The following is a 12,425-nucleotide window of genomic DNA, read 5'->3' on the forward strand; positions in this document are numbered from 1 at the left end:
TTTTTCAATTGGTGAATGAAACAGGAAAGGACAAATGCAAGAAGAAAAAAAGAGCGATTACTTCCACTTTGGTGCATTACTGAGAAGGAGGGACATCTCTTTGGCTAAAGATTATAACAATAATGGGAAACCACTGTGCTCCTGAGATCCAGCACCTTGAATAAAGGATTTGACTGGGCAAGGAGCTGATGGCAGATAAATAACAATGAATTAGCGGGAAGCCTACAAATGCTATTTGGCTAAAAGCAAGAGGAAATCCTCCTCTTAATTTTCACCTGATTCCATCTATAGACATGTATCACTATCTTCCACTACCTCCACGACCTCACACTAATGCATCTTCACCTTTGTTGAGCTTAGCTGAATCCTGTGGCTCAGGCTGTTATGAAACCACTGAGAAGGACTGCCCTGAACATACCAAAATAAAGGGACAAAGTATATTGTGAGTGCGTGCTTCCAAACAGGCTTGCTTGGCAATTCACGCTCTGGGCAGCCCATGAGAGGGCTCTCCCTCAGTCCCAGAGCCCTCTAAGCCCAGAAAATGGAGTTTAAGTCTTTTTCACTTTCTAGATAACATGATCCTACGGATCTGGCCTTTTAAAAAAGTAAGCAGAATGGCAAACAGAGTGCCTGGCTTTGGTTGACCAATACACAGCAGAGGCAAAGAAGGCAAACAGCAGGCTTTTCAGTTAGTTTACACAGGGGGCACTTAAATACTGTATTGGTTACACAATACCATTTGGGGGTTGGGGTTTTACACATACTTCCATTAAATATATCTGTGACATTTGTTTTAAAGTGATCAACATAAAACCAGCCACAGCTTTAAGAGGAAAACTCTTGTGATTAGACCTTATAACACCAGGTAGCTCATAATATATTTACTAGAACCAATGCACAATAGATTTCCAACCCCACTCCAGTCCCCAACTGTTGGAAAGCCTTGTGCTCATTCTGCTGCAGTGGAGGGTGTCACTCTGCCTGTAGAAGGGCTGTCATAGACAGCCACTTGCCTACGGCTGCTGGTTTTTAGGGCTGTATCCTGCTACTGGTTACACATCCAGCCCTCAAGATTCATCCAACACAAACCAAAGACACAATATAGTCTGGCAATTATGACAAACAAAGTGCTAAGCAAAAAGGGAAGGGATGCTTTAGTAATAATACTTAAAAAATCATAGAGCCTTCTTTGATTAGGAAAAACAAAGAAATAAACAACAACAACCAAAAGCAAAAACAAACAAACAAACAAAAACAAACAACAACAACAAAAACCCACCACAAAAATCCACCAACTACAATTCATTGTTATTTCCTGAGAATCCCACTCACGTGAATACCTGAAAACATATTATCTTCCCAATAAGTCTTCTAGCAAGCATCCTGTTGCCATCCACAGAGAGTAGCAGGTGGTCAAACTGCTCCACTGGAGGCTTGACAATGGCATTAGCCACCCAGCTTTTCAGCTAAAGCCTTGCTCATTCAGCACACAACTCCTCAGACTCCACCTAAACCGTTCCTCAGAACAGTGAGCTTCCCCTGCAAGGCCTGTAGCTCCGTATCCTTACTAAGACCCACTGCTCAAAAGTCAACGGATGAGAAGAAGCATCTCAAACTTTCACAGCTTTAGAATCATGCTCTTCTCTTTAATAGTGCTAGTGGTGGCAGTGGTGATGAGGAGACGGTTGGACTAGATGATCTGGTAGGTCGTTTCCAACCTTTTGATTTTATGATTCTATGATTCTATGTGCTGTCACCGGGAGCTCCACAGGCAGAGATCTCTGCCATAAGAAGCTAGCAGAACAGCAGGTAGGTGGCTGACTGAGAATGGAAGTTCTTGACTGGCAAACCAAAATCATTCACATGGCCCTGCACAGAACTAGGTGCACTGCCAGCACTCAGTGTCAAACACCAATTTGGTAGAAATCCTGCTTACTCACCTTGGAGGTGGGTGTGCCTTGTATTGTAAACCTTAGGTCTTGTAAACATCCTTAGATACACGGAATGATCAAATGACAATGATAATAATATACAGTAATGAAGCAACTATTTTAAGGAATTGTCCCGCTACAACAACGTCAGACCTCTTCTTTGCCTTTTTCAAACACTTCTCTGCTGGGAAGCAACACATTTGCCAGGAGCTGCTACATCCATACCAGCAGTTCGCCCCATTAAAATCAGTGGGGAATTACACCTTGTACGAAAGCCTCCATCACACTATGCCAGAAGAGAATCTTTGTTTTGTTCCTCTGCCATGAATTTCCATCACTTTTCAGGATAAGTTTAGGGTGATAGCAGAAAGTCTGTTGCTTGGTTTTCGTTTTACAGAGTTAGATCTTAAACATGTATCTAAATTATTAGCAACAATAAAATCAACAAAACAAACCCACCATCACAAACCATCTCTGCTCTGAGGAAAAAAAAGAAAGGAAGGAAAGAAAGGAAAGAAAGGAAAGAAAGGAAAGAAAGGAAAGAAAGGAAAGAAAGGAAAGAAAGGAAAGAAAGGAAAGAAAGGAAAGAAAGGAAAGAAAGAAAGGAAGAAAGGAAGAAAAACCCTTCAGAGCTGAAGAAAACTCAGATCTATCAACAGTGCCAGAAAGGTACAGGAGGCCACTTCCATGTGCGAGCTGTTACAGATGCTGATCACTAGCAACATGAAAGATTCTTCACGGCCAGCCCCACAGCCCTCAGCACTAAGTGACTCATTTGGGGGCATTCATAGTAGCGTTTGGAGCAAGCTGAAGAGCAGTTCTGCCATTTCCCTGTTCAGTCTTTGGCCACATTCTCTGATCAAAATCAATTCCGTCTCCTTTCCCTCTTCACATACAAACATCCTCCCCCACTATTCCTATTGTGAGGTGCACACTTAGAAAAGAACGATGAATCAAATCAATACAACCAAGAAAATCCACCAAGCTAGTACAAAGACACTGAAAAAGCAAAAGAGCTTTTCAATTGGGATGGAGAGAGGGGAATAATATTTAAATCGGGAAAAGTGAAGCCTCACTTTTTTGCATTTGCATCCTGTGCGAGGGAGAGAATGTGGTGACGCTTTAAAGCCTCGACCAGCGCAATGGCACCAGAGCAAGAGCACACTTCACACGCGGGTTACAGCCAGCGGGCTCCCGCCGGCACGAGAAGCTGCCTGTGCCTGCCTGGGGCAGCGCGTCGCCACGGGAAAAGGGCAGCTCTGCCCGGGCTCCGCCGGCACGGGCGGCTCGCGAGCGGCTGGACCGGGCGGAGCCGAGCCGCGTTACCGCTGCCAGTAAGAACGGTCTCGGTGCGGAACAGCGCATCGCAAGCCGCCCGAGCCCGACAGCTACCATCGAGGGAAACTGGGCCCCGCAAACCGACTGCTCGGGGATTTCGGAGGGACCTCCTTCGCGTGGCTCTTGAAAGGACACCGCTGACCGCCGGCCCCGCCGTTTTGTCGGCGCGGCTCCGTCCTGGGGGAAGGCGGCCGAGCTTCACTGGCCGAGTCAGAGGAAGCATCGGGCTGCCTTCCCCCACCGCAGGAAGGTGCTCTCCGCTCAGCACCGCCAGGCGTCTGTGGGAGGGTGCCGAAAACGTCCGGCGGCCCTGGTAGGGGTGAAAGGCTAAGGGTGGCGTAAAGTGGACACCGACTGAAACTAATCCTCAGAACATTTTGGTTAACTCACGGGCATGCGATAAAATAGATGGAGAAAGAGAAGAGGACCTCAGCAGGAGAGGCTGCTCAGTAAGGATTGCTCAGCCTAGCCACTCATACACTTCTGACCATTTCTGCTTAGAATATCCCTAAAATCCAAGGACATCCTTCTCTGGCTCTGCTCCAGTGACTCTTAAACCCACCGAACATCCCATGAGATCAGCACAGAGGGAGCCCACTATAGCTCCACCTGTACCGCCGGGAGATCCCACCACTACTTTCTGCAAAGCCCTAGGAGGCTCCCAGACTGAGCAGGTCAGTCCTGGAAGAAGATGGGTGGGGGATTCCTGCCAGCCCACACTCCAGGTAAGACATGCAGCCCCCCCCTTCGGCTGCGGATCCCACTGGCAGCTGGGCCAGGGCCATTGGGATCTGCTGTCTTCGAGGGAAAGTATGGCTGTCATCATTTTAAAGTGCTTTGAGTAGGCCTAGGGTGCAAGGATACTGCGTGAGGCCAGGTGTTTGGCCAGGCAGCCCACCCTTTCTGTGCCCGGCCTGAATCACAGCATAGCACTTAAGGGCAAGGCAAAGAAAATCTGTAATTCCAGGTGGGAAAAAGAGGCACAAACACGTCGCTTTGGATCACTCAGTTCTGCCCTAGTCACCTAGTCTGACCACTTATGCACACTTCCTCTACTAAAGATCTCTCGACTGTAGCTAACACTTTTTTAGAACAGGTTTTTTTTTTCTTCCACTATGAACTCAGTGTCTCAGACTGAAAAACAGATAATCATTTTCCTTCTATTTGTTAAGGCACTAGATAGAATAAAATACAATCTAGTGTCATGGTGCTTTTCCGTCAAGAATAATCTGGACCAGGCAGCTTTCCTATGGAGAAGAGTGCAAAAACAGCCCGTAAAGAAAGCAATCGATCCGCATCATTATTTTGCCTTCAGAAATACCTTTTAATGCAGTGTCCCACATGACACCCGCGGCAGCCTAGCACCGTGGCACGAAGCCGTTGGAAGGAAGCTCCACTCCGACGCTTTGCCGCTGGACTCAGCAGCGGAGGGGGGGGGAGGGGGCTGCTGCGGGCAAGGAGGAGCAAGGAGGGGCTGGGAGCGCCGAGCCGTCCTCCTGCGCCCAGTTCGCACGGCGCGTCTCCTCCACGCGCTTTCCGGCGGCCGCTCAGTCCCACGCAGCCTCTGCCAGCCTGGCTCCCACCGGGCAGAAATCCTCCTCCTTCGTTCCCCTGTCCCGGCAGGACAACAGCCACTGCCCTGCAGAGCTGCGGGGACAGCATGCAGGCGGCGCTCGCTTTCGGGAGGCACGGTAGGGAAGCGTTAAAACCCGGGGGAAGAGAAGAGACTGGAAGCTGAAAGTCTCGGAGAGGCTTAGGCTTTTCTTCTTTCCACAGCTCTCTTGGAGGAGAGTATCTCTTTTAACAGCCAGTTTCAAAGCCACAATTACCCGCTCCTTCTTAGATAGGAAAGGAGGAGGTTATCTCCCAGCTAAGAATTAGCTCCCTAAGGAGCAAACACGTCCCGGGAGACCTGCGGCACGCACCCGTTGCGCCTATGCCTACAAGTGCCTATACAGTTATCACATCGCACCCCACGTGCCTTTTGCGTCTAAATCAGCTATCGTGCTACACCAGTTTGGAACTGCTAGAAGGGCACTATGATATTGTGCTTCTGCCACAGTGCCAGGAGACGGGGAAGGCTGGAAACCCTCTCTCAAGCCCTCTGTTTAGTAGAGCAGCACAGACAGAACATCCACGAGCAAGGAGCCCTCCGGATACCTTTAGGTGCAAGACAAGCTTTCAGGGTGCCTGGGGGTTCCTGTGTGCCCCGTCTCAGGGAGGCTGCTGCCAGAAATCTGTTGTGGACAGTGGCACCGTGCCGGCAGCACTCGTGGTTGCGCGCAGGAGGCAGAGGTGGCACCTCCCCACTCCCCTCCACGCCCCGCTGCGGAGGGCGAGGATGCATAAGGAGACGTCATCAGTGCCCGGTGGAACAGGGTCTAAGGACAGCTTCGGGTACGGGCGAGCAGGGCTGGGAGGAAGCGTCCGGCCATTACCCGAAGAGCGCTGTCAGCAGGAGCAGGCTGCAAACTGCTTCACGGGATAGCGGAAGGCTCCTCACCAAGAGCATCTTTTCGCTACACATCAAGGAACAGGAACGGGCAGTCGATGCTGAGGAACCGCTTCCAGGTAGGCTTACGAAAGAACTATACCCTCTTGGCAAACGAGCAAAGCCTGCAACAACAGCCGCGCCGGTAGGGAAGGACGTAGGACCCCCACAGGACGGCAGGGAGATCACGTCCCAGCGGCTCGCAGACCGATACCGGCTCGGTAAGAGAACAGCCCGGCTTTCATCCGGATTACACAGGACCCTCCAAGGGAAGCGATCCAGGCAGTAGCCGAGGGAAGCCAGGCAATTACGCCGGGGCCAAGATGCATTCATGTAATATTACCACTTATGTGAAATGCATCTTGCACCAGCTAGAAACAAGTCGTTTTATTTTTAGCTTTTGCTTTCGAGACCTAGGAAAACGCAATGGGATTGCCGTATACAGGCGGGGAACTTTTTCCTCCTCCCGTTGATAATCCTTTTGTGTCCTTCATACCCTCCTACTGAAACGGAAATCCGTACCTACTTTTAATATACAGCTAATTGCCTTAAACAAACACACTTCAACCTTGGCAGAGCTTTATGGATCCCGCAGAAAGATAGCGAACCGCCTAAAGCACCACTCTACAGCCCACGCTAACGCTTTGTTTCCCTTCGAAATAATAGCAGCACCGGACACGGCAGGGAGCAGCTAAAGCGAGCCGTGGCGGGGCAGCCGGCTGGCACTCGTTCCTCCTCCGAGCCCAAACCCGCCGAGGAGCCCAGCCACGATCCACCGCAGCCGGCCGGGAGCCGGCGGGCAGCAGCGCTCACTAGCGGCCGCTGCCGACCCGGTTCCAGCAGGGCTTTCGGGCTGGAGCTCCGAGTTAACGGGAGAGACTCTCCCCGACTTGCGCCTTTCTGTTCTCCTCACAACCGCCCTGCTTGCCACCCAAGTTTTCATATAATCTAACGCACTGCTTCCTAAGGACGAAGCAGTCGGCACTTCTTATTCACACTGAAAAGACGAAGTAAATGACAAGTGCTCAGTTGGTATGCTAAGCAGTTACACAAAGTTTCAAAAAGACTCAAGAAACAGACGCTAAAAGTGCTTGCACTCAAACAAGTGTTCCTCAAAAAGAATTCCAAAGGTATATTAAGTTTGTATCATTTCATACAGACACATATATACAACGTATCTAATTCAATGTTAAATAAACGCAGTATTTGGCAGATTTTTCAAAGCAGAGAGTTTACAGCAGATTTCCTTCAACAACTATTCTCACTGAGAACAACTACAAATAAAGATCCCACTAATGATTTTCCCAAAAGCCTTTCTAGTCTATCAGGGCAATGCTGGCACGCCTCCTTCTCATAGAGTACCTGTAATAGTACAATAAGCAAGAAATCAGAACGCATCTGTCGATCGCTCAATAGAACTCTATTTCACTATCAACAGAAGTAAAATGAACAAAAAGGTTTTATTTAACATTTAAGTGCATAGAGAATTCGGAAAGAGGTACTATAAAATCTAGATTACCACCTTTAAAAAACAAAAGCAGCAAAACAACATTTAAGATCTTCATATCTACATGTTGGAGCGTTTCATATGTTACTCTAAGACTCAACACCTTTTGTCAGATTATTAAAGTCATATGAAAAAGAAGCAACTAAAAAACCCAATACAAAAGCAGAGATTAAGTCTCTAGTCAGCTGTGGAAGGTGCATTGGACAGCTGAATTGTAAGCAATCAGAGGAAATAAAAACACCTGAGATTTTGAAATCATAGTAATTCAGTTTAAAAACACACAATATGGCATTAAACATTACTAATTAAGGTCTTATAAACCTAGAAGTTACATAAAAAGAAATGCACATTTGCAATTGCACAAGCTATCATTTTTCACAACTACAAGCCTCTGCATTTCTTACATCAACTCATAATTTCTGTATGGAGATGGTAATAGACTTTTCCTAAGATGTGCTTCAACCAGGCTTATTCAAGAGTCTGTCAGCACAACTTCTGCAGTGGGAACTGAAACAAATAAAAGTGGCCCACAGACCAAGATGAGCCACACAGACCTACCTTTCCTCAGCTAAACCAGTATTCCACAAGCACGCCAGCAAACACTAAACTAAACTAAAAGTGGTGTAGGCATAAAGTGTTTAGCTCTCTGTTAAAGAGAACTAAAGAACTCATTGCCAAATTTATTTCTTCATTTTGTAAGTGCTACTGCTTTTTTGTAGTTTCTCATAAACCAACTTCAAAGGAAAAGCCCCTCTCTGTATTAAAGGAAAGGGCAGCTTGTTTAAACAGCTCTGACTTTTTTTTAAGTAATTATCCTTTATTACTTCAATAACAATTAGTCAGGAATACCAGTGAACCTTACAGAAAAGTTTGCTTCTAATACAAAACACTAAAAGCTTGTTTCATCTCCAAAATGCCTCTTCTCCTTCAGTACTGTAAGATTAACTGAAGAACACTTACCTCCTTTGAAGAATATCACAAAACACAGAAGCATCTTGTTCTGCAGAATATGAAGGATTTTCACTAGTATTAATCCCCGAATTAAAACTGAAGCTACTCTGTGCAGCAGAAGCGTGAGGGATCAGCACATGCAGATTATTGCACAGGTACATTTATCAAATTTTAATGAAATTGCATATTACACTTCATCAGCGCTCTCTCTCTAACAGCGTGTAACTAGAGATGTGAAAGCAGCACATAACTTTCCTCCTTCTTTAACTGACTAATTAGGACTATAACCAGTAAACTAGTTACAGACAAAAAACCAACACCTGAATTTGCTGACTTCATTTACTGAGCTTTTCTCCTTAAAGCAAATAGAAAATGCCTGGTACTTTGTGCTTCAGTCAGTATTTCCAGTAATACACTGTAACAAAAGTGTTTCAGAGTTAGGTTTTTCCCCCTCTTTCCACAGAAGAGCACAGAAATTAATGTCTTATGCAATGAAGACTCCTCGCTATCACTCTAGAAATTACCCCTCTGTTAAAAATCCAGGACCAAACAATTTTCTAAGATTCACTCTTTTTTCCATTTCTTCTGGATTCGCATAAAAGAACCCCACGTGGATGTAAGTCCCACTACTTATTCACCTCGACTCTCATGCTGAGTTGGCAATGACATGCAAGAACAACATAAGACAAATTTATTCACATCAAAGTTTATAAAATTTGAATATTAATTAAACAAGTAGTAGCCTTCTGCACCAGCCCCTAGAGCAAAAGTCCCACCGTTTGAGAATTAGCAGTATCACAATCAGCAGAAAAAGACACAAATTTCTTCAGAGAAAGGTAATAAATAAAAACTTGTCTTCTTGCTTCAACGTACACAGTATTTTCAACTTTTCCATAAACACAGAACAAAGCTCATGAAATACATTGGAAGCAATTTTCCGATGGACTGAAACATTTTCCTGCAAGGTTGAAATAGCTGAATTTGACTCATTCAAAAGGCATCATTTTCCAAGAAATGTTTTCCCTTTCTAGACTTACTCCATCTCTTCATTAATAGCATTCTCTCACTAGCTAGAAATAAGTTTCCAAATATTTAATTATAATTGAAAAAAAGATTACAAAATACAAAGTTTTGTGGTACCTGGGATGACAGAGATGTACTACTTTGTTTTTCCATTTCTTTTGATTTGGAGAAGTAATGAACAAAACAAATGACAGTGAGAACTAACACGTATGATCTAGTTGCACCAAATAAGGTTGAAGATTTAGAAGGGATTTCTTAAATAAATGTAAAATGTCTTAGCCTGGCAGATGTCATTCCCACAGAAGCGCAGCATTCCTAGAGTGAACTAATGCCCTTCAGCAACACAGAAAGTCAATCACTTAGGCAAGGTAGGACTTTTTAAGAGACCAAGTATTAGCATCTCTGAACACTGGAGCAGGATGAATCTTATTGGATCCTCTGGCAATTCAGAGCTCATCGTGCTTTGCAAGGTCCATACTGGGTTTGATGAAGACTCCTTCCATTGCTTTCCAATAGTTGTGATGATTAGCAGTGGGCATGCCATGAACTTCCCTCTGACCTCTAATGGGATGGCCATACTGCTCCCCCGTAATTGAAAGGAACACCTCAGTTCCTGCGTGCTTGAAGCGCACTGCATCCTCCCGCTCCCAGTGTGTCCCACTGCACTGCACAATCCATATATCGAGGTCATCTCCTTCACCATCATCACCAAAGGCACTTACTTCCTGTTAGAGACACAAATCTCCTGAAGTGAAAATACGAGCAAATGCTGCCAATGCACACACAAAAATATCAGCCAGAAAGCCAGCAAAACTTAAACGCAAGGATGCTGAGGAAAGAAACATTACACTGCTGTCAACAGCTCTCAGATCCAGAAGCAGCAACTCTCTGCAACTACAACTTGAACATAAATTGCCAACAGACTCCAACACATAACCTGAGCGTGAAGTGCCAACAAACTGCAACATACATTAGAAATTAAAGACATCTCGAGCAGAGTTCAGAGCAATCCCTCTGACAAACAATTTCAAAGAAACAACACTAATTCTCCACTAAAACAAGTTTATAACTGTAAACATCCAATTTTGTAACACGATGCTTCATAGTTATCACTGCAAAAAGTTTTTAATCACAAGGTCCCAACATTCGGACTTATTAAGGAATTGTATTCCTTTTTTGCTTTATTATACCAAGACTACAAGTCAACAACTATTTTGGTACGCAGTGTTGGACAGACAGCTGAATGGCTCCTCGAAAAATAAAGATGGAGAACCATTAGGGCAAGTAAATTCCTGCTAAAACAAAAGTTAGAGATCAGATTTCATTATGTGCCCCCAAAACTCCAAGTCTTTTCATAAACGTGGAAGGCTCAACTCCAACTGATTAAAGACTCAGCACGGACTGAAAAATCAGATGGCTAGAAGTGATTAACAACTTGAAAATAGAACTGTAATAGTTTGAACCTATTGAGCTAATAATTTAGGGTCATGTTAATTCAAGCTTATGTAGTCCATACAGTGTCAAAGACAACATACCAATTGAAAATCAAACTTCTTTGTTAAGAATATGAAATAAACGTTTGTATTCAGAACCACACCTTACTTCTATAAGACCAAGGAACTTGGATATAGTTAATCATACGTGTCCTAACACACCGTTAACTGTCTGGCTCTAGATCAGTCTTCACGGTATTAAGAAAAGTGGCTAATGTCCTATAAAAGTGCTAAGCATTTCAAAACAATCATCAGAGTATCAGTGGTGCAGAATAAAGAAACCAATATATGTTTGTAAAAACTGTAGTGACAAACTGATACTGGTAGATATTACATTTTGTCTCTGTCAGGACCCTTTAACACATTATTCTACAATGCAGAGAAGCAACTATATGAACTTTGCATATCCAGAGATGGCAGCTGGCAGCTAACCCTGCCAGCTAACCCTGATTCTTCAAAAGCAAGAAATATGGAAAGAGGTATCGTCAGTATCAGTCATGCACTATTTGTACAAAACTTATGATTCAGAACAACTTACTTGGTTATTGGAGAGCGGCGATGGGAAGTGATGGGTGTGCAAGTTTTTTCCTGTGTTTACATGGGTAAGTCGTATTGCCTGCCCACATTTCACTGGGGTTCCGCGTTGGCAGCTGCCATCAACCTTCCCACGAACCCGCCAGTAACTGTTGGCATCATCTGAAGCTTCAACTCCTGTCACCGACTGTTGCCCACTTCCTGTTGGAACAGAATTAAATGGCAGGAGACCCAACCCACTCCTGGAGCTCAGGAAGTCCTGAAAGACCTGAGGAAAGCTGCTTTAAACACGAAGGCACGACAGTACTAAGACACACTTCATTCTTCCAGTTAATGTACCGGCTCCTCAGAATGCAGGTACCGTAACCTTTAGGCCGAAGAACGTGACCGAGGCCGCCGGCGCAGCGCAGGGCTCACCTCAGGGAGAGGGCAAAGCATCCCCTCACACTACAAACGCAGGAGATGCACGGCACTGTCGCGCCCCGGGCCACAGCCGCCTCCCCTCCCCTGTCCCCGCCCCTAGCCCACGCACAGTCCCATCGCCGCCCCGGCAACAGATCGCAGCAACCTCCGGCTTCATCCCACGACCCCCTCACAGCCTCCCGCGGCCATTTCCCGCTCCCTGCCCCTCTCCCGCCATTTCCTCGCCTCCTCAGCGCTCCCCGCGCCGTTTCCCAGCTTCTGGCCCCTCAACGCGGCGCCTCCCGGCCCGACCCCGCTCACCGGAGCCGTATTTGACCTCGTGAGAATGCAACCGAACGCTGTGGCGGGTGTTAAGCAGCTTCAGCACCGAGCCGCAGGTTACGGCGCCCGGCGCCAGCTCCCTTCCGCCACACAGCCCGCACAGGAGCAGCAGAGGGAAGAGGCGGCAGCCACCCCACATCGCGCCGCAACCCACCCGGCACCGCCGCCACACAGCGGAGCGCGCTTCCGCAGCCCCTCGGCGAGCTCAGCCAATCGCTCCCCGCCAGCACCGCAGCCAACCAATCACCGCCCTCCCTCCACCCGACCTCCATCTCGCACTGGGCCGCGACGGAGAGAACTCACAGTTCGGCAGGAGGAGCTCATTGGGCCGAGGGAAAGAGGCGACCAATCAGAGCAAGCAGCGTGGCGCCTCCCGGGGCGGGACGCGAGGGCGCGCTGAGACGCTTTTACCT

The 12,425-nt window shown here is 46.6% G+C and overlaps 1 protein-coding gene across 1 annotated transcript; it reads right to left on the reverse strand.

The window, feature by feature from the left end:
* Window positions 1-8,063: 8,063 nt before the first annotated feature.
* Window positions 8,064-12,160, reverse strand: SDF2L1 (stromal cell derived factor 2 like 1). The gene is made up of 3 exons (XM_052690888.1): window positions 11,992-12,160; window positions 11,273-11,469; window positions 8,064-9,966 (listed from the first exon to the last, which is right to left on the reverse strand). The coding sequence occupies exons 1-3, from the start codon at window positions 12,149-12,151 to the stop codon at window positions 9,688-9,690; spliced, it is 636 nt and encodes a 211-aa protein (XP_052546848.1). The 5' UTR covers window positions 12,152-12,160; the 3' UTR covers window positions 8,064-9,687.
* Between the last annotated feature and the right edge of the window lie 265 nt (window positions 12,161-12,425).

The sequence above is a fragment of the Tympanuchus pallidicinctus genome, unplaced genomic scaffold, assembly GCF_026119805.1.
Source record: "Tympanuchus pallidicinctus isolate F22 unplaced genomic scaffold, pur_lepc_1.0 scaffold28, whole genome shotgun sequence".
Lineage (NCBI taxonomy): Eukaryota > Metazoa > Chordata > Aves > Galliformes > Phasianidae > Tympanuchus > Tympanuchus pallidicinctus.

Bases quoted from the DNA above. Each gene is read 5' to 3' on its own strand.
- SDF2L1 (XM_052690888.1), bottom strand. From the start codon at position 12,151: ATGTGGGGTGGCTGCCGCCTCTTCCCTCTGCTGCTCCTGTGCGGGCTG. The intron at 11,470-11,991 runs GTGAGCGGGGTC...CTGTTCCAACAG, and splicing joins CGAGGTCAAATACGGCTCCG to GAAGTGGGCAACAGTCGGTG. The intron at 9,967-11,272 runs GTAAGTTGTTCT...TGTCTCTAACAG, and splicing joins CGCCGCTCTCCAATAACCAA to GAAGTAAGTGCCTTTGGTGA.